The following is a 22863-nucleotide window of genomic DNA, read 5'->3' on the forward strand; positions in this document are numbered from 1 at the left end:
AAATGCACAGCAGAGAAAGATTAGAGCGTAACAACATAGAGAGCACAGCAAAGCTATGGTTACCTTGTTCATGTAGTTGAGCAACCTCCAGGTAAGCATGATCCATGTGGCGCGCCAGTCCTGCACACACCAACAACACTCAGTCACTCTCACACAACAACACTCAGTCACTCTCACACAACAACACTCAGTCACTCTCACACAACAACACTCAGTCACTCTCACACAACAACACTCAGTCACTCTCACACAACAACACTCGGTCACTCTCACACACTTCACATAACCACACAACCAGGTCTCTTAGCAAGATGACAAGACCATCATACAAACCCTTGCTCCAAGGAAGTGGAACCAAGAACACCCCAGATACAACAAGACCGACAGCTATACTATAACCACAACCGAGCAGAGCAAGTCATCTTTGTTCAGCACATCTCTTCCACAAACTGAAGATAGGGCCCGGTGAGATTAATGTTCCTGCGACGCTGCACTAACAGTGTCATTTCCAGACTCAGAGGACAATTGTAGATCTGCTGGACTAACAGTGTCATTTCCAGACTCAGAGGACAATTGTAGATCTGCTGCACTAACTGTGTCATTTCCAGACTCAGAGGACAATTGTAGATCTGCTGGACTAACTGTGTCATTTCCAGACTCAGAGGACAATTGTAGATCTGCTGGACTAACTGTGTCATTTCCCGACTCAGAGGACAATGTAGATCTGCTGCACTAACTGTGTCATTTCCCGACTCAGAGGACAATGTAGATCTGCTGGACTAACTGTGTCATTTCCCGACTCAGAGGACAATGTAGATCTGCTGCACTAACTGTGTCATTTCCCGACTCAGAGGACAATGTAGATCTGCTGCACTAACTGTGTCATTTCCCGACTCAGAGGACAATGTAGATCTGCTGCACTAACTGTGTCATTTCCAGACTGAGAGGACAATTGTAGATCTGCTGGACTAACTGTGTCATTTCCAGACTCAGAGGACAATTGTAGATCTGCTGGACTAACTGTGTCATTTCCAGACTCAGAGGACAATGTAGATCTGCTGGACTAACTGTGTCATTTCCAGACTCAGAGGACAATTGTAGATCTGCTGGACTAACTGTGTCATTTCCAGACTCAGAGGACAATTGTAGATCTGCTGGACTAACTGTGTCATTTCCAGACTCAGAGGACAATTGTAGATCTGCTGGACTAACTGTGTCATTTCCCGACTCAGAGGACAATTGTAGATCTGCTGCACTAACTGTGTCATTTCCCGACTCAGAGGACAATGTAGATCTGATCTGCTGGACTAACTGTGTCATTTCCAGACTCAGAGGACAATTGTAGATCTGCTGGACTAACTGTGTCATTTCCAGACTCAGAGGACAATGTAGATCTGCTGGACTAACTGTGTCATTTCCAGACTCAGAGGACAATGTAGATCTGCTGGACTAACTGTGTCATTTCCAGACTCAGAGGACAATTGTAGATCTGCTGGACTAACTGTGTCATTTCCAGACTCAGAGGACAATGTAGATCTGATCTGCTGGACTAACTGTGTCATTTCCAGACTCAGAGGACAATTGTAGATCTGCTGCACTAACAGTGTCATTTCCAGACTCAGAGGACAATGTAGATCTGCTGGACTAACTGTGTCATTTCCCGACTCAGAGGACAATTGTAGATCTGCTGGACTAACAGTGTCATTTCCAGACTCAGAGGACAATGTAGATCTGCTGGACTAACTGTGTCATTTCCCGACTCAGAGGACAATTGTAGATCTGCTGGACTAACTGTGTCATTTCCAGACTCAGAGGACAATGTAGATCTGCTGGACTAACAGTGTCATTTCCAGACTCAGAGGACAATTGTAGATCTGCTGGACTAACTGTGTCATTTCCAGACTTAGAGGACAATTGTAGATCTGCTGGACTAACTGTGTCATTTCCCGACTCAGAGGACAATTGTAGATCTGCTGGACTAACTGTGTCATTTCCAGACTCAGAGGACAATTGTAGATCTGCTGGACTAACAGTGTCATTTCCAGACTCAGAGGACAATTGTAGATCTGCTGGACTAACAGTGTCATTTCCAGACTCAGAGGACAATGTAGATCTGCTGGACTAACTGTGTCATTTCCAGACTCAGAGGACAATGTAGATCTGATCTGCTGGACTAACAGTGTCATTTCCAGACTCAGAGGACAATTGTAGATCTGCTGGACTAACTGTGTCATTTCCAGACTCAGAGGACAATTGTAGATCTGCTGGACTAACTGTGTCATTTCCCGACTCAGAGGACAATGTAGATCTGCTGGACTAACTGTGTCATTTCCAGACTCAGAGGACAATTGTAGATCTGCTGGACTAACTGTGTCATTTCCAGACTCAGAGGACAATTGTAGATCTGCTGCACTAACTGTGTCATTTCCCGACTCAGAGGACAATGTAGATCTGCTGCACTGTGTCATTTCCAGACTCAGAGGACAATTGTAGATCTGCTGGACTAACAGTGTCATTTCCAGACTCAGAGGACAATTGTAGATCTGCTGGACTAACTGTGTCATTTCCAGACTCAGAGGACAATTGTAGATCTGCTGCACTAACAGTGTCATTTCCAGACTCAGAGGACAATGTAGATCTGCTGGACTAACTGTGTCATTTCCAGACTCAGAGGACAATGTAGATCTGCTGCACTAACTGTGTCATTTCCAGACTCAGAGGACAATGTAGATCTGCTGCACTGTGTCATTTCCAGACTCAGAGGACAATTGTAGATCTGCTGGACTAACTGTGTCATTTCCAGACTCAGAGGACAATTGTAGATCTGCTGCACTGTGTCATTTCCCGACTCAGAGGACAATTGTAGATCTGCTGGACTAACTGTGTCATTTCCAGACTCAGAGGACAATTGTAGATCTGCTGCACTGTGTCATTTCCAGACTCAGAGGACAATTGTAGATCTGCTGGACTAACTGTGTCATTTCCAGACTCAGAGGACAATTGTAGATCTGCTGGACTAACAGTGTCATTTCCAGACTCAGAGGACAATGTAGATCTGCTGGACTAACTGTGTCATTTCCAGACTCAGAGGACAATGTAGATCTGCTGCACTAACTGTGTCATTTCCCGACTCAGAGGACAATGTAGATCTGCTGGACTAACTGGGTCATTTCCAGACTCAAAGGACAATTGTAGATCTGCTGGACTAACTGTGTCATTTCCCGACTCAGAGGACAATGTAGATCTGCTGCACTAACTGTGTCATTTCCCGACTCAGAGGACAATGTAGATCTGCTGCACTAACTGTGTCATTTCCAGACTCAGAGGACAATGTAGATCTGCTGCACTAACTGTGTCATTTCCAGACTCAGAGGACAATGTAGATCTGCTGGACTAACTGTGTCATTTCCAGACTCAGAGGACAATTGTAGATCTGCTGGACTAACTGTGTCATTTCCAGACTCAGAGGACAATTGTAGATCTGCTGGACTAACTGTGTCATTTCCAGACTCAGAGGACAATTGTAGATCTGCTGCACTAACTGTGTCATTTCCAGACTCAGAGGACAATTGTAGATCTATTGGACCTGGATTGAAAATATGTATAGGTCCCAACTATTCTGGCTGTGTCTAGTCCAAGTTTAGGAAAACTGATAGTCACAAGATCAAAACGATCAGGGAGCCAGGGGTCAAACTAATGCGTCATAGTTTTAACAGAGACAGATTGTAAGACTAGGCGTTAGCCTAAAATCTCAATCCTTTAGCAATTAAGATCACTCAATCAATCAAATTCATTCAATCAATTTATCCCCCCTTACACACACACACACACACACACACACACACACGCATTCTGATTGCCTTTTTTTTATACCTCATGTGCCACTTACCTCTGAGACAGACTCGCGCATGAAGACAAGGGCAGCGAGACCAAAGTCCATCATGCCCACATGTTCCATCACCGCCACTGGCGAGATCAGCTTCAACACACAGCAACAAACACTTCAATTATCATCTTACTCACACAGTCACTATCAAAATAACATTGTGTAATTAAGCCCACAAGCTACAACTGCCATTGGCAAGATCTGCTTAAACACAAATCATACTACAAGCATCCGCTTCATTACGTGCCTAAAGTAGAAAACTGTGAATGTAAACAACCGACTCTTAAAGTCACCAAGGTTTTTTATACAGCAGGAAATAGCACAGCAGGGTTGTGAGATACAGTCGAGATCGCTTTACACGAAATGAAAGGGACCAATATTTTTTTTCGAGTTAACGTTTTTTTGCGATAACGAAAATGATCAAACTATTTTGAACTCGGTTTACTTGCAGCGATGTTCGCGAAACTCGTTTGAACTGCTGACGCGATTCGGTTTCAGCTTTCGTTTTGAACGGAAGTACTCTTTTGTGTAAGAATTCATCCCGTGTCTTGTTGTTGTTAACTTCGCAGGAGTCTGACTTTCGGGTCGCTTCATTTCTCTGACAGCGAATAAAAGGCTCTATTTCAAAAGGAAGCCGCTTTTTTCCGTGTCTTGACGGGCCAATGAAGTGATGAAATGATTAAAGCATAGAAGATACCCGTTTTAAGTATAAACGCTTCAACAGAGTTGATCGTTGCTGACCAACCGAACAAACGCGCGTAAGCCGTAGAGTGTTTTCGGAAGTGGCTTCAGAATCTTGATACACTGTGACATTTGTGTGCCATCTGCTCCAATTTCCAAAGTGAGAGATTATGGAATTATCGGGAAGAATATGCACGCGCAAGAAGCAAACACCACAAGAGAGCTGTACCGACTTCGTGATAAAGTCTAAGTTTACGTCGACCATTTCATTCTTTCTTTCAATGGGCCGTGTAAACACGTGAACACTTCTCGCTTTGAAAGCTACAAGTTGAAAAAAGACCGAGAATCGGCTTCGTGTAAACGTTTTTTGCATGAGTCTCAGATCGTTTTATTTCGCGTTATGATGGGTTTTTTAGTAGGGTTTATGAAGGGAATGATTGGGACTGACAACACGTTTTGCGTAATGGGTTTTTTCGGCTTATCGTTTTTCGTGTTAAATGATCTCGACTGTAGTATCTTCTTCTTCAGCGTTCCAAAATTGTCTGGTTACGTGTGAGCTCGTTTGCCCATTTGGGTTCCCCACACTATACCCTGAGAGCATAGTCAGCTTCACTCCACTTTCGTTGAGTAGGCATGCTGGGTATTTTCGTGTTTCCATAACCCACCGAACTCCGACATAGATTACAGGATCTTTTCCGTGCGCACTTGGTCTTGTGCTTGCGTGTACACACGAAGAGGGTTAAGTCACTAGCAGGTCTGCACATAAGTTGACCTGGGAGATCAGAAAAATCTCCACTCTTAACCCACCAGGCGGCAGCGACCGAGATTCGAACTCACGACCTCCCGATTAGGAGGCCGTCGTCTTACCATCACGCCACTGCGCCCGTCAAGTGTGAGGTAGTATGACGAAGGATAACATGTTAGTGAACTGATCAGCACAATAAAGTGATATACCTTTCCCAACGTTCTCATCCACATTCCTCTGTCACTGGGACTCTCAGCAGCAAAAGTGTACACACGGTTACTGCCCTTAGATGTGCTGATCTCAAACACGCTCTCAGGTCTGCAACAATACGTCCATCACTGTGTAAGTCATGAACACATGCATCTGTAGGTATAAACAGGGGCGATGTGCACTGAAAGCCCACAATAACTTAAATCTACGTTCATGAGTTGTAACAGGAAAGGCTATCACGAAAACTAAACAAATAAAAATGTCCTATTGAGAAAATTTGACACCAGATTTTGTGCTGTCCTCGTCTTGGTGAGAGAATGTCTCTTTGGTTTTTATCATTGTTTTTCTCACCAACAGTCATCTTGCTTTCTGGAATAGGAAATGTTATAAACAAAATTATCTTTGCCTTTGCTGATCCCATGCAAATCTTGTTGTAATTCAGGAAGTACAAAAATTATGACAAAATTTAAGCTTTACTTTAAAGTCTTTGGTGCTGAACAGAGACATCTTCACAAATCAAACAGGCTGCAGGTGACAAAAGTGGCAAGAATCTTGGACCTAAAATGAGATTCGGCCATATAAGCTAATAATATTTTTCCTCCTACAAGAAGACACAATCTTTTCACTGCACTACACAACATGTCAATTTCACAGTGGTTTTTTTTTAATTCTCGTCAGTTTTACAACTTGAAAGGAACAATATAACTGTTCATCTTCTTTAACTGAAAGCTACCTCTTGTTAGAAGCAAGTTTCACGTTGTTTATTTTTCTAATAAGTACGAGGTAATTAAAAGAGGCAAAGCAAAGGCTGCAAAGGATACAGTTTAAAAATAGGCAAGCCATATATCAAACAATGTAATACAGCAGTCCCTCTCATGAACGGACACCCTTGGGCCATAGCAAAACTGTCCGTACATTGCAGGTGTCCGGTCACGGGAGGGGTGACCACACTACCCCCTCCCCCATACACACACAGAGACACACAAACAACAGTCTATGCTAATCACTTCTTGTGGCTGCTAAACAATAAACTCCTAATACTTCTTTAAACGTTCTGTAAAAATGATTTGTATGAAAAGTGTTGAAAAGAAGAGATAAAATAAATCCTCAAGGCAGTGAACACACTCACCATGCACTGACATACGAAAGCAGCCACACAAACACAGCACAGAGGAGCGTGTGCAGATGCCTTGCAAGAATAAGCTTGAAGACCAGTTTGAATAAATAGCAGCAAATAGAGCTGGATGTCATAATCATGTCATTTATTTTCATCTTGTCTGGCTTTATTGACTGCATGCCGATCATGTGGCATGGCAGTGACTTTTCACTCTTCAGTCGGAAATACGTACACTGTACATAACACAGCTCTCACTCTCCCTCACTAAATGCCTACCCCAAGCCGTGACAACTGATGCTTGGAAATTGTGTGGAAGAGTACACCTCTCTATTTCTCTCCAATGCTCTTCCTGCTGACATGCAGTGACACCGGACACCCCACCGAGTTTAGCCAGCTACCCCTCCATCCCCCCCCCTCCCTCCCTCTCTCTCTCACTCCCTCCAGCCATGTACTGTTTGGGGCTGTGGCCAGAGAGGTCAGCTCCAACTGTTCACTCAGAGCAAAACCACTTGACTGTGTCGTAACTTTTGACAAAGCAAGACAACTGAAGGGTTCACAGATTAGGCAACCGACTCATGGTCAAGGCTGAGGGGAAACAAGAGTATCTTGTCAATGAAAGAGGTTACACACAGACACACGATGCTGAGAACTGTGGCCGGTTTTTCACTCTCTTTCGCTCAGGACCTTCATCGACTGTGGTTTCTGTTGTTTACGTCAACAGACAAGAATAATGAGCACAGTGCAGTTTCATGTTGGCATCTTCGCATGTACTCCACTTCTGACCAAAACTACCCCCCTCCTGATGGGTACAGGTGCACTCAAGTTACCAGTGACTGTCGTCACGCCATTGTGGCTGTGATCTTTGTACCAAGAGCCGGACTGCTCTGTTATCGATTTTGTTGTGGTGAAAATTTGACGATGGTCTGTCCGTACATTGGAGGTATGACCTGCTGTTGGGACCGAAAATGAGTGTCCGCGTCCACGTTTTGCAGGTGTCCGTTTAAGGGGGGGCAAATATAGAAGGAAAACACTCCGTGCCGAGCAAATGTGTCCGTACATGTCAGGTGTCCGCTCACGCCGGGGGCCGTACATTGCAGGGACTGCTGTATATATATACACTAGAGGAATACCCGGCTTTGCCGGGTGAATCGCGAGTATGCAGCGTGGTGGTTCGCCGGCTTAGAGCACTGTGTTGAAAATTTTCATCCACCAGTTTGTGCCCGGGGTCCACCTGAATATGCCCACCAAATTTGATGCAGAATATTTACGATGGGAGGGGTAGTATATATTAGTGGCAATATTTTGAAGATGGGAGGGATTTTGTACACGAATTGCAATACTTAGATGTACTACCGGTGCAGAAAAGTGCTGTGCAGAAAAGCGCTGTTTTTGTGTGGCGGAAGTGAAAGAAGTGAAGAAGTAGAGCCGAACAAAAAAGTGTTTATTTTCGTAATTCGTATCGCGAAACAGAGTATTTATTCACCGCGGTTCACCGCAACGCAAACACACACACACACACACACCACACCACACACACACCACACCACACCACACACACACACACACACACACACACTCTCACACACACACAGAAGCCGTATAGAGATAGATGACAGTGGATTTTTCGCGTGGCTATAAATAGATTCGACCTTTGCACTTTTACAGTGAGGACAACGGGTGAAAGCGTTGTGGACAGTGACCTTCTAAAAATAGTAACGGGAATATCTGAAGCTGCTTGTCATACCGTAGCATTCTGATCAGTCATCGCTCAACGGCTATCGCCAGTTATCTCAGAGAATGACCCGTACTCATTTTGACCTGAGTTGAGGATGATACCGTAGCTGTGATCGGAAGATCAAACTTTCTCATTCAGTATTCTTGCAAATACCGTACGTGATTGACGCCACACGAAGGAAGGGAGATAAACGCGCAAAACACTGGAGAAGATAAGGAAGAGTTACTGGGAATGGATCTGAATGAATGAACAGAAAAACCAAACTCGGTTCACCGCGCCGCGCTAAGAGCACGTGTTCAAAATTTTCATCGAACAGATTGTGTCCGGGGTCTACCTGAATATGCCCACCAAATTTGAAGCAGATCCATCGAGAACTTTGGCCGTGCATCGCGAACACACAGACAGACAGACAGACAGACACACAGAAGCCGTATATAGATATAGAAGATGCAAGTGTCCAGCTCTCAGTAATGTGTCCTGAAAAAGAGATGGCTGTACAGTGGTATTGTATGTGTGTGTGTGTGTGTGTGTGTGTGTGTGTGTGTGTGTGTGTGTGGGGCGGGGATATAGCTCAGTTGGTAGCGCGCTGGATTTGTATTCAGCTGGCCGCTGTCAGCGTGAGTTCGATCCCAGGTTCGGCGGAAATTTATTTCAGAGTCAACTTTATGTGCAGACTCTCTTCGGTGTCCGAACCCTCCCCCCGTGTACACTACATTGGGTGTGCACGTTAAAGATCCCACGATTGACAAAAGGGTCTTTCCTGGCAAAATTGCTTAGGCACAGTTAATAATTGTCTACCTATACCCGTGTGACTTGGAATAATAGGCCGTGAAAGGTAAATATGCGCCGAAATGGCTGCAATCTACTGGCCGTATAAAATTTCATCTCACACGGCATCACTGCAGAGCGCCTAGAACTGTACCCACGGAATATGCGCGATATAAGCGTCATTGATTGATTGATTGATTGTGTGTGTGTGTGTGTGCTTGCATGTGTGCGTGCTTGCATGTGTGCGTGCATGTGTGTGTGCGTGCGTGAGTGTGTTATCCATGTGTTTTGAACATTTATTTATTCCCTTTTTATGGGAATGATTCATGTATTAATTGCATAGTTTTGAATGTGTATATACATCTTCTAATCTTTCTTTCTTTATTTGGTGTTTAACGTCATTTTCAACCATTCAAGGTTATATCGCGACGGGGAAAGGGGGGAGATGGGATAGAGCCACTTGTCAATTGTTTCTTGTTCACAAAAGCACTAATCAAAAATTTGCTCCAGGGGCTTGCAACGTAGTACAATATATTACCTTACTGGGAGAATGCAAGTTTCCAGTACAAAGGACTTAACATTTCTTACATACTGCTTGACTAAAATCTTTACAAAAATTGACTATATTCTATACAAGAAACACTTAACAAGGGTAAAAGGAGAAACAGAATCCGTTAGTCGCCTCTTACGACATGCTGGGGAGCATCGGGTAAATTCTTCCCCCTAACCCGCGGGGGGGTACATCTTCTAATGGTCCTATAATGTTGAAATGTGAATAATGTACCTTGCTGTTTTATATTGTGTTTGTTATTATACTGTTTTCTGATTATGCTAAAATGTATGTCATTGTATTGAAACAGTGTGTTAAAATGTTATTTGCAGGTACATGTAATATTGTAAAGCGCTCAGAGCATGGAATTATTTTGTGGTTCAAGCTTTCCTTTTTGTTATTCTTATATATCAAAGAAAACCGCGTCAAACGTACGTAGGAACGACAGCACCAGAGCAGCCAGGCAAGTGGTAATGATATACTTTACTGTATCAAAAACCCACAACACCAACATAAGCAAAGTCACAAATTAGAAAACAGAATAAAATTCGACAACATAATGAGGGAAGGCAAAACTTGCTATGGCTTGGCATCTAATATAAAGAACAATCACACAGAAATCATTTGTTTGTGGAACTGCTAGCTGAAAAGATATGGCAGCCGCAGTAGAGGCAGCCAAAGGATGCTGCTAGTCACATATATAAAGAGTACTGCTTCATAAGTGTTTATTGTTTTGCCCACATTTTCACACTCATTAATTTAGATTTCAATTCAAGCTACATTCCTTTCATGAGACATCACACAGAATCAAATTACTGCAGTGAAAAAGGTTACCTTTCTGATGGAACTTCTTGTAAGCACAAGATGGCTTTCCTGTCGATTGAATCCTTTGCTATGGTGCTCTGTCAACGTAAAGAAATTGACCTTTGTCATCAAAAACATTAAGTGGCACACCTAAATCATGAGCTACAATGTGCATAATTCAACTATTCCACAGCCAATACAATCCCGCAACTGAAATTAAACACTGACACGTACTCCATGTGTGTGTGTGCTCTTGGTTTTGATATTGTTTTCAAAGCTGCATGTGCACACTACAAAGCTTGCAATGAGCCACTTTATCAGAGAAGGCAAGCTAAAAAACATAGCACTCATTTAAGAGCATGCTAAGGTTAAAACTAAACACTGATGTCAACAATAAATTGATTGTTCTTTCAAAAGCATGTTAGTTAGTTAGCTATTGCTTTTCGGGTCCAGCGGACCATAATAGGCCAAATCAGGACCCCTTTCAAATGCATCCTACTGTTACAAATAAACACTGGTGACAAAAACAATGTTCATATAAAATCATGTAACTGTTACAAATGAACACTGATCACAATAACTTAATTGTTCATTCAAAAGCGTGTTACTGATAGAAATGAACACCAATAATTACAATAACTTGATTATTCCTTTAAATGTACGCCTTGGAGTGAAAATTGTCTTCAAGGCAATACTACGCCTGCATGCCAGCCAGCTATAGACATGACAAAACATGAAGAGTGTTTACCCTGTGGTTGAGGTAGCAAGTACACATGACAAAACATGAAGAGTGTTTACCCTGTGGTTGAGGTAGCAAGTACACATGACAAAACATGAAGAGTGTTTACCCTGTGGTTGAGGTAGCAAGTACACATGACAAAACATGAAGAGTGTTTACCCTGTCGTTGAGGTAGTAAGTACACATGACAAAACATGAAGAGTGTTTACCCTGTCGTTGAGGTAGTAGGTGAGGGCTCCGTGCTCAAGGACACACCACCTCTGGTCAAAAGCTGCAAGTGCAGGTAATGTCATGTTAAAGGTACATTCCTTCTTGTGTCAGGTATCCTGTACACGGTCACAAATCTCTTCAGGCTTGCACATGAGATTACCAGCATCCTTCACCTTAACCATGTGTCAATCCTTCACCTTAACCATGTGTCAATCCTTCACCTTAACCATGTGTCAATCCTTCACCTTAACCATGTGTCAATCCTTCACCTTAACCATGTGTCAATCCTTCACCTTAACCATGTGTCAATCCTTCACCTTAACCATGTGTCAATCCTTCACCTTAACCATGTGTCAATCATCAACATCTTGGTGACTTCTTGTGCTCAGTGGCAATTTTGTGTTAAATCCATTTTGTCTATGTCAACCTGCTAAATTAATTCAGCACACAATTTTTTTTTACATTTAGTCAAGTTTTGACTAAATGTTTTAACGTAGAGGGGGGAATCGAGACGAGGGTCGTGGTGTATGTGTGTGTGTCTGTCTGTCTGTCTGTCTGTCTGTCTGTCTGTGTGTGTGTGTAGAGCGATTCAGACTAAACTACTGGACCAATCTTTATGAAATTTGACATGAGAGTTCCTGGGTATGATATCCTCAGACGGTTTTTTCATTTTTTTGATAAATGTCTTTGATGACGTCATATCCGGCTTTTCGTGAAAGTTGAGGCGGCACTGTCACGCTCTCATTTTTCAACCAAATTGGTTGAAATTTTGGTCAAGTAATCTCCGACGAAGCCCGGACTTCGGTATTGCATTTCAGCTTGGTGGCTTAAAAATTAATTAATGACTTTGGTCATTAAAAATCTGAAAATTGTAAAAAAATTATTTTTTTTATAAAACGATCCAAATTTACGTTCATCTTATTCTCCATCATTTTCTGATTCCAAAAACATATAAATATGTTATATTTGGATTAAAAACAAGCTCTGAAAATTAAAAATATAAAAATTATGATCAAAATTAAATTTTCGAAATCAATTTAAAAACACTTTCATCTTATTCCTTGTCGGTTCCTGATTCCAAAAACATATAGATATGATATGTTTGGATTAAAAACACGCTCAGAAAGTTAAAACGAAGAGAGGTACAGAAAAGCGTGCTATCCTTCTCAGCGCAACTAAAACCCCGCTCTTCTTGTCAATTTCACTGCCTTTGCCATGAGCGGTGGACTGACGATGCTACGAGTATACGGTCTTGCTGCGTTGCATTGCGTTCAGTTTCATTCTGTGAGTTTGACAGCTACTTGAATAAATGTTGTATTTTCGCCTTACGCGACTTGGTTTTTTTTTAAGCCTGCACAGAATGCAGCCACGCTATTTGATTTGGGAATGTGGTGTTCAAGATCTATGGCAGAATAATTGTGTGGTAAACCAGCCTAATTACATGTGCCTACATGAAAGTAAGTCCAAGGAAAATCAAGTGTCTGAATTGATGTTTTATTTATTTATTCATTTCTTTTTCTTTTATTATTTGTGAAATGTAGACTGAACAACTGACATAAACAAACAACTCAAAAGAAGTTGTTTCCTCCTTTCAACAGATAAGGTGAAAAAGTAAAAGCAAATACTGTTGCTGGTAGTTTCTCCTATTCAGTAAACCTAGGAATCCACATAGAATATTTTTGAAAACTGGTGCTGAATACTCAAACTTACCAAACAAAAGCAGTTAGTGAACTGATATTATGAACTGACATTACATTTACTTGATTTGTCGAAGCAGACTCAGTAACATTGATTAACATTTTTCGTTCAGAAGGATAACTCAGCACAGTACATGATGTATTTTAGTGCATAGTATTAAATGATTTAACTAAATCTTGCACAACCAAAAACATTTCTTATCCTACCTATATCACAGCCAATAATTAACTCCAATGAATATATAAAGCAGAGTTGGCTTGATATTTTTGTTTGTTTGTTTGTTCGTTCATGGGCTGAAACTCCCACGGCTTTTACGTGTATGACCGTTTTTACCCCGCCATTTAGGCAGCCATACGCCGCTTTCGGAGGAAGCATGCTGGGTATTTTCGTGTTTCTATAACCCACCGAACTCTGACATGGATTACAGGATCTTTTTCGTGCGCACTTGGTCTTGTGCTTGCGTGTACACACGGGGGTGTTCGGACACCGAGGAGAGTCTGCACACAAAGTTGACTCTGAGAAATAAATCTCTCGCCGAACGTGGGGACGAACTCACGCTGACAGCGGCCAACTGGATACAAATCCAGCGCGCTACCGACTGAGCTACATCCCCGCCCTGGCTTGATATAATATCTAGGATAGTCTTAGTATTGTTATCCACAAACTGTATTTTAGTGTGTGTGTGTGTGTGTGTGTGTGTGTGTGTGTGTGTGTGTGTGTGTGTGTGTGTGTGTGTGTGTGTGTGTGTGTGTGTGTGCGTTTGTGTGTATGCACGCTGTTGCTATTGTACATGGCAGTGAGCTCTGGTGAGAAGGGGCAATTAGTAAGTGTCCATTACTATTATGTCCTCAGTAATATCTTTGAGTCTTAAAGTCCTGAGTCTATGTTAAAGAAGCACTTACTTCTGCCAACAGGTCCAGTCTTCAGAAGATAACCTTGAAGTCTGACGTCCTCCCGAAGTCGACCCTTCACAAACAGAAATTTCAACATGTGCAATCACTGCAATAGTCTGTTCGTCGGTTACAACAAAAAACTTCACAGATACAAATCTTGTACAAATTACTGAAAACGTTCACAATTTTGTGATTAAAATGTCACTGTCTGTTGGATTCAGAATAACATCCCAGATGTCTTAATCTTGTGACAGATTAACATTTTACGATTTCATGATAAAACTGTCACAGCCTCTTGGACTAAAAATCAGATTATGTCTAACATACAAATCTTTTACTGTACTTCATTACTTACAAATGTCAGTCTTCTGGGATGCCATGTGCAATACATAAAATTAATACCCTCAAGGTTGACAAACTTGTAAAATAAATTTAAAATCAAAAGAACAAGTAACAGCGGCAACATGAAATCGATGTGTGCATTTCCTCAGCCGATGGAGGGAGATTGACAATTTGACTGACTGATCCTGTCAATTAGCTCCAGAAGCTTTACCATACAATACCTCTCATAGTTGAGTTACTAAGAACAAATAAGGAAAGCGTGAGACATTATACTCATTCAACTACATCAACCCATATAACTGTGTCAAGAGTCATGATGCATTCAAAGTACTCTGAAGTAGTATTTGACTAGTTTCGCTTGCAAGTACTGGAAAGAAAAAAATCTTCAACCCGTCAATCCTGTCAGTAATTTAACAAGTTTGGGTATAAAAATACAGCTTTTCCATCATTACTTTTTCTTTTAGTTTTAGTGGTTACTGCAACTAAGTGACCGTTTTTTGTTTCATGTCTTTTGGTTAATAACGGCTTATAAAACATCTAGCACGATCACAGATTGCTGACAGGATCACACTATTTAACACACTCACCTCATTATTAGCACTGTCCTCGTCCAAACTGCTACCTGTTACATTTAGGGAAACAATTTTATTAGAAAGAAGACTATAAAGTGTTCCTGTATTCATTCATTCAAATATTGTCTCGTTGTCAACAACCATAGCTCAGGCCCATTCAAACATTGTCTCGGTGTCAACAACCATAGCTCAGGCCAATTCAAACATTGTCTCGGTGTCAACAACCATAGCTCAGGCCCATTCAAACATTGTCTCGGTGTCAACAACCATAGCTCAGGCCAATTCAAACATTGTCTCGGTGTCAACAACCATAGCTCAGGCCAATTCAAACATTGTCTCGGTGTCAACAACCATAGCTCAGGCCAATTCAAACATTGTCTCGGTGTCAACAACCATAGCTCAGGCCAATTCAAACATTGTCTCGGTGTCAACAACCATAGCTCAGGCCAATTCAAACATTGTCTCGGTGTCAACAACCATAGCTCAGGCCAATTCAAACATTGTCTCGGTGTCAACAACCATAGCTCAGGCCAATTCAAACATTGTCTCGGTGTCAACAACCATAGCTCAGGCCAATTCAAACATTGTCTCGGTGTCAACAACCATAGCTCAGGCCAATTCAAACATTGTCTCGGTGTCAACAATCATAGCTCAGACCAATTCAAACATTGTCTCGGTGTCAACAACCATAGCTCAGGCCAATTCAAATATTGTCTCGGTGTCAACAACCATAGCTCAGGCCAATTCAAACATTGTCTCGGTGTCAACAACCATAGCTCAGGCCAATTCAAATATTGTCTCGGTGTCAACAACCATAGCTCAGGCCAATTCAAACATTGTCTCGGTGTCAACAACCATAGCTCAGGCCAATTCAAACATTGTCTCGGTGTCAACAACCATAGCTCAGGCCAATTCAAACAAGCTTTTTGTGCACACCTGCACACACGAATATATGAATGCACACACGCACACACATACACACACATGAAACAACCAAAAATATTTGCATCTTTTGAATATATGAATGCACACACACATGCACGCAGGCACACACACACACACACACACACACACACACACACATGCACGCAGGCACACACACACTGACACACACACACACACACACACATGAAACAACCAAAAATATTTGCATCTCTTGATTAGTGTTCTAGTGTTATCATTATCCTATCCAATGCAGAAAGTCAATACTTACAGTCTCCGCCATTCTGATAGAGAAGTTCCTGCACACAATTAATACAACCATTAGTTCCAAACAGTATGAACTCTCGTTTCCAAATCTGTATAAAAATGTATTGACATGCCCTCTAAAAATATTATGTATTATTATTATCAACCACTCCACCTCCAACACACAGGACCCCCCCCCCCCCCCCTCCCCCGTTTCACCCCCACCCAACCCAACACACAACTTCACAAATGAAAATCAGGCAAAACAAATCCTTTATCCCAAAACTGCCTGAAAACTGTGTTTGCCAAAATGAAAGACATCGAAGTGTTTGTACTACAAGGGAGCCTTACCATCAGAAGTCTCTGACCATGCCGCTTTGCTGTCTGGTACGCTGTAAACAAAGGAATTTGAAAATGAGATAAAACGTTAAATATCACAAATGAGACAGTGACAAAAGGTCAGGTGTCATGTCTACTGTCCCGAATGACACACGATTGCTGACATTTCACCATTGCCAACAGAATAAACAAATAAGAAATAGGTAGAAAATGAATGTGAAAACTGACTTTGATTGTTGATCAATATTTTCTATACCACTAACAAATAATCTACTTACACATAGCTGTTTGGCAAATGTATGTTGCATGGGACACACTGACATGAAAGTGGAAGATGTTTTCCCCTCTAGAGAAACTACATATCAAGTTACACTTTTTGTGCTCTTCCATTCCAGTTGGCAATCAATTGTTAACGCATGTTATTAGAAAAAATAGAACGAAAACAGATTAGATAGAATGAAAAATGTACTGGTGATGTCATTTGGGACATACTGACATGAAAACGTCACCTTTTGTCATTGTCTCAAATATATGTTCTTAAGACAACAAATTTGTATAAACCTACAAAAAATCACTGTAAACAAAAGGAATGTATACATCAGTATATTCAAAAGACTGATCCAAACGATGTGTAGAAACAAAACAAAACACCAATTATCCAAAACAATACATCTGCCCAACCAATAAGAATACTTGAAATTGAAGCGATGCTTAATCAAAAATTTTAGTAATAAATTTTCATTTGATTAATATACTTACACATGCATGGTGGTAACCCAAGAAATACAGCTTGTAAAACCGTATGAATGCAGGCATGACTTACCATTTTCCTGTTCAGGTCCCCCCTTGTAAGACAGCTGAAAGAAAAAAAAGGAGTCGTAAAACAGCTGCTTGTCCAAAACATGTGATTGCCCACAAAGACCCCTCTCACGGCTGTTCCTAGCTTGTGTTTTAGTGTGACTTAGAAATAGCCCAGCAGAGGGAATAGTTTGGCTACCAACAGCTGCAGCCAGCACACTGTTAAGCTCGCTTGCCTGTTATACCCAACTGCTTCCTCGCTTTACTGGGAGATTGGCCTTCTCAGTTCATAGCACCGAGAGAGCTACTAGCTGCTGTGTTATCTCTGCTGTGAGGAAAGGTTGGGTGCTAAAAATAGCCTGCAGCAAAAGTAGCAGAAATGAAGCACTGGGTACAGCTGTGCTCTATTTGACAACCTTTTATTCTGGACATTTTGGAGGTTGCAACTGGGAGGTTTTACTGTACTGATTGATGTTTTGGCCAACAGATTGAATGCTGTGATATCGCTCTACACAGCTTGTTTTTTCTTGCACTCATTGTGATCCTGTTTTGCTCTGAATCTGTGTGCCGTTCACCCCCCACTCTGTCATACACACATGTGCATTTATATACATGCATACGCATACATGTAGAGACACCTACAAATGCACACAAAAACACATACTACACACATTTGCACACTCATGCACTAGTGGCAAACACACTAGTAACACACACACACTGTGACACACACCCACTAGTGGCAAACACACTAGTAACACACACACACATGGTGACACACACCCACTAGTGGCAAATACACTAGTAACACACACACACTGTGACACACACCCACTAGTGGCAAACACACTAGTAACACACACACACATATTTTTAACACCAAACACACTGACAACGCATGCACACTTGCACACACCAACACACACACTAACTGTTAACTCACATCAGCTCCAGAGAAAATAATTCTCAAGGCTTCTTGCAAGTCTCCCTCGGCAGCTGCATGAAGCAAAGCCTGTCAGACAGAGAGAAGATCACAGTAAAACAAACACTACAGTGTCTCCCACACTAATGTCTGGCAAACTACTGTCTGGACAAACATAGACAGAGATAAGATCACAGTAAAACAAACACTACTGTTTGGCACACTACTGTCAGAACAAACATAGACAGAGATAAGATCACAGTAAAACAAACACTACTGTTTGGCACACTACTGTTTGGCACACTACTGTTTGGCACACTACTGTTTGGCACACTACTGTTTGGCACACTACTGTCAGAACAAACAAACATGTGGCACAAGTAGGCGACTTCTGTCTTGTGTGTGGCGCACATTATATGTCAAAGCAGCACCGCCCTGATATGGCCTTTCGTGGTCGGCTGGGCGTTAAGCATTTTAACAAACAAACAAACAAATGTGGCACAAGTACGTATTTGCTTTGTACTCAATTCCCAATTTTACATTGATCACGGTGAAGAAAACAGATACAATTTTTTTTTTTAAGTAAAAATGGGAAAAAAGACAAATCCCTCCTCCCAAAATCTTCAAGGCACATACCAGAACTTGTTAAAATGTACTTCATAATAAAACTACACATGAGAAAATACTCTTTCTTGACATTAAGCACTCCATTGAGCAGGATAGACCACGCACCTCATTGAGACGTTTCTTGCTGTCAGCGTGTGGGTGTTTCTTTGAGTAGTCTCGCTTTTGGTACTTGAGCTGGGCAAACTGCTTGCGTTCCTCGGCCAGCGAGTCTTTGGTGGGTTTCTCGCTGGGAGACAGGCCGTGCTCCCAGAATATGTTCGCATTACCATTGCCCATGGCTTTCATCAGCTGCAATGGCAGGCAGACAGACAAAAAACAAAATCACAGAACCAGTTTAAAAAAAACCCACCCGTTTACGGATGTTCATTCAATGCTTATTAAAGACGCATTGCTGAAATGATAATCGACAAGTCTACCTTGATGAATGACAATTGAAGCTCTCACTGAGACTCATTCTCGATCTTGGGTTGTTTGAACAGTTAAGAAATATTCCCTTGGTTTCTCAGACTTTGTAGCTGTTCATGACTGAGATTATTTGGCTTATCTCACCTGTACAGTAAGTTGTTTATACACCTCACTGTCAGCTATTTACTTTTCCTGGTCATGTTCATAACCTCACAAGCACGCAGCAAAAAACTGAGAGACGACAGTTATAAACTTCTGGAAGGACAAGGTCACAACGTGTAGTGTCACCATGTCGGATTTTATGACGCTCCGTTGTTTAGTTCAGACGAAGGAAAGTTTTGCGCGACGCTCCAAATTTTAGTTTGTAGTTTGCTGACCAGTATGCATGACTTTTGTCACCCCTCTGTAACAATGGCAGTCACAACCCTGAGTCTGGTAGTGTGGAGAGTCCGTTAGTGTGTGGGTGTGCCATTTATTTCCATACCCAACTGTAAACATATGCGCCGTTGTCACGAACTGAATACTCTGCTGAACAATCCCTCTCAATGCGGTCAATGCGCATGTGCCAATCTTGGACTTAAAAAATGCGACCCTTTGACCGAACGAACCATGGGTTAGGGTTAGGGTAAGGGTAAGGGTTAGGGTTAGGTTGAGGTTGTTCACGACCTGGTTAATCTCCCCATGTTAGCGCATGCGCATTGACCGCATTGAGAGGGATTGTTCAGGCAGAGTTTTCAGTTCATGACACCGTCCGTACAGAGAGCACATATGTTGATGCAGAGCGCAGATACGCTCAGCCTGCAGGCAACGTTTGTTCCGGTCTGTTGTGCAATAGTTGTAAGATACGCTCAGCCTGCAGACAACGTTTGTTCCGGTCCGTTGTGCAATAGTTGTAAGACCCGATTTTCTTAAAATTTTGGGTGATCTTATAAGAGAAGGAGGGTGGGGGGTGTGGGGTGTGTGTGTGTGTGTGTGGGGGGGTGTGTGTGTGTGGTCCATTGTATTACTAAATGTAGCGATGTATCTACATGCTTGCTGAAACTAAGGACACCTACCTCAATTAAGCTTGGGGTCCACACTCTTGTATCCATCCTCAGCGAACGGATTTTGGATATGGACGAGTCAAACATACGATGAATACCTGGCAAGAAACAGTGCAGTATATAGGAAATGTTTGTATAAATGGTTCGCAGCACACATCACACACATCCACTCACAAATATTAAAGAGATCTACATATTCTGTCATCCTCAATGCCAGTAGTACATGTACACATAATTTTCTTCTCTGCAAAAAAACACAACAACCTAGCTCCCTCATGAAGGTGTAGGTTAATGACTGTCAAAATTATTGAGTTGGTCCCAGAATACATAATTCAGTTAATTAATAGGCGATGTTGAGAAATAGCTTTGTCCGGTCTGTATGGGTTGTGAAAGAGTGAATGCCCTTGCTTACCCAGTGACCGGCATATGATGTTACCCAGTGACCGGCATATAATGTTACCCAGTGACCGGCATATAATGTTACCCAGTGACCGGCATATAATGTTACCCAGTGACCGGCATATAATGTTACCCAGTGACCAGCATATAATGTTACCCAGTGACCAGCATATAATGTTACCCAGTGACCGGCATATAATGTTACCCAGTGACCGGCATATAATGTTACCCAGTGACCGGCATATAATGTTACCCAGTGACCGGCATATGATGTTACGAGGGAAAATGTAACTTTCGCCTAGCATATAACCACGTCATGTCCCAAATAGACACTAGTTCTGGGGACAGAAAAACATGGACTAAAGCAGGGGTGTGAAACACATGAACTGGAGCAGGGGTGTGAAACACATGGACTGGAGCAGGGGTGTGAAACACATGGACTGGAGCAGGGGTGTGAAACACATGGACTGGAGCAGGGGTGTGAAACACATGGACTGGAGCAGGGGTGTGAAACACATGGACTGGAGCAGGGGTGTGACACACATGGACTGGAGCAGGGGTGTGAAACACATGGACTGGAGCAGGGGTGTGAAACACATGGACTGGAGCAGGGGTGTGAAACACATGGACTGGAGCAGGGGTGTGAAACACATGGACTGGAGCAGGGGTGTGAAACACATGGACTGGAGCAGGGGTGTGAAACACATGGACTGGAGCAGGGGTGTGACACACATGGACTGGAGCAGGGGTGTGAAACACATGGACTGGAGCAGGGGTGTGAAACACATGGACTGGAGCAGGGGTGTGAAACACATGGACTGGAGCAGGGGTGTGAAACACATGGACTGGAGCAGGGGTGTGAAACACATGGACTGGAGCAGGGGTGTGAAACACATGGACTGGAGCAGGGGTGTGAAACACATGGACTGGAGCAGGGGTGTGACACACATGGACTGGAGCAGGGGTGTGAAACACATGGACTGGAGCAGGGGTGTGAAACACATGGACTGGAGCAGGGGTGTGAAACACATGGACTGGAGCAGGGGTGTGAAACACATGGACTGGAGCAGGGGTGTGAAACACATGGACTGGAGCAGGGGTGTGAAACACATGGACTGGAGCAGGGGTGTGAAACACATGGACTGGAGCAGGGGTGTGAAACACATGGACTGGAGCAGGGGTGTGAAACACATGGACTGGAGCAGGGGTGTGAAACACATGGACTGGAGCAGGGGTGTGAAACACATGGACTGGAGCAGGGGTGTGAAACACATGGACTGGAGCAGGGGTGTGACACACATGGACTGGAGCAGGGGTGTGAAACACATGGACTGGAGCAGGGGTGTGAAACACATGGACTGGAGCAGGGGTGTGACACACATGGACTGGAGCAGGGGTGTGACACACATGGACTGGAGCAGGGGTGTGAAACACATGGACTGGAGCAGGGGTGTGACACACATGGACTGGAGCAGGGGTGTGAAACACATGGACTGGAGCAGGGGTGTGAAACACATGGACTGGAGCAGGGGTGTGAAACACATGGACTGGAGCAGGGATGTGAAACACATGGACTGGAGCAGGGATGTGAAACACATGGACTGGAGCAGGGGTGTGAAACACATGGACTGGAGCAGGGGTGTGAAACACATGGACTGGAGCAGGGGTGTGACACACATGGACTGGAGCAGGGGTGTGAAACACATGGACTGGAGCAGGGGTGTGAAACACATGGACTGGAGCAGGGGTGTGAAACACATGGACTGGAGCAGGGGTGTGAAACACATGGACTGGAGCAGGGGTGTGAAACACATGGACTGGAGCAGGGGTGTGAAACACATGGACTGGAGCAGGGGTGTGAAACACATGGACTGGAGCAGGGGTGTGAAACACATGGACTGGAGCAGGGGTGTGAAACACATGGACTGGAGCAGGGGTGTGAAACACATGGACTAGCTGGAGCAGGGGTGTGAAACACATGGACTGGAACAGGGGTGTGAAACACATGGACTGGAGCAGGGGTGTGAAACACATGGACCGGAGCAGGGGTGTGAAACACATGGACTGGAGCAGGGATGGATAGTTTGTCTCACTAAAAAAGAAGGGTATTCACTCTTTGACAACCCCTACAAACCCAAGAGTTATTTCCCCCATTCGTCTATTGATGAGAATGGTCACCAATTCAATTCACT

At 43.1% G+C, this 22863-nt stretch overlaps 1 protein-coding gene across 1 annotated transcript in view; it reads right to left on the reverse strand.

Moving 5' to 3' along the window:
- Window positions 1-22863, reverse strand: part of LOC138969514 (arf-GAP with Rho-GAP domain, ANK repeat and PH domain-containing protein 1-like) — a 134973-nt gene that overhangs the window by 42349 nt on the left and 69761 nt on the right. Inside the window, exons 14-26 of the mRNA XM_070342329.1 lie at window positions 20285-20370; window positions 18930-19112; window positions 18219-18287; window positions 17301-17334; window positions 16490-16530; window positions 16164-16191; window positions 14966-15000; window positions 14046-14109; window positions 11445-11506; window positions 10527-10594; window positions 5522-5630; window positions 3890-3979; window positions 64-120 (exon numbers count right to left, since the gene is read on the reverse strand). Of these exons, the coding sequence (XP_070198430.1) occupies window positions 64-120; window positions 3890-3979; window positions 5522-5630; window positions 10527-10594; window positions 11445-11506; window positions 14046-14109; window positions 14966-15000; window positions 16164-16191; window positions 16490-16530; window positions 17301-17334; window positions 18219-18287; window positions 18930-19112; window positions 20285-20370 (926 nt within the window). The remainder of the gene's footprint in view (window positions 1-63; window positions 121-3889; window positions 3980-5521; window positions 5631-10526; window positions 10595-11444; window positions 11507-14045; window positions 14110-14965; window positions 15001-16163; window positions 16192-16489; window positions 16531-17300; window positions 17335-18218; window positions 18288-18929; window positions 19113-20284; window positions 20371-22863) is intronic.

This window comes from Littorina saxatilis, linkage group LG6, assembly GCF_037325665.1.
Source record: "Littorina saxatilis isolate snail1 linkage group LG6, US_GU_Lsax_2.0, whole genome shotgun sequence".
Lineage (NCBI taxonomy): Eukaryota > Metazoa > Mollusca > Gastropoda > Littorinimorpha > Littorinidae > Littorina > Littorina saxatilis.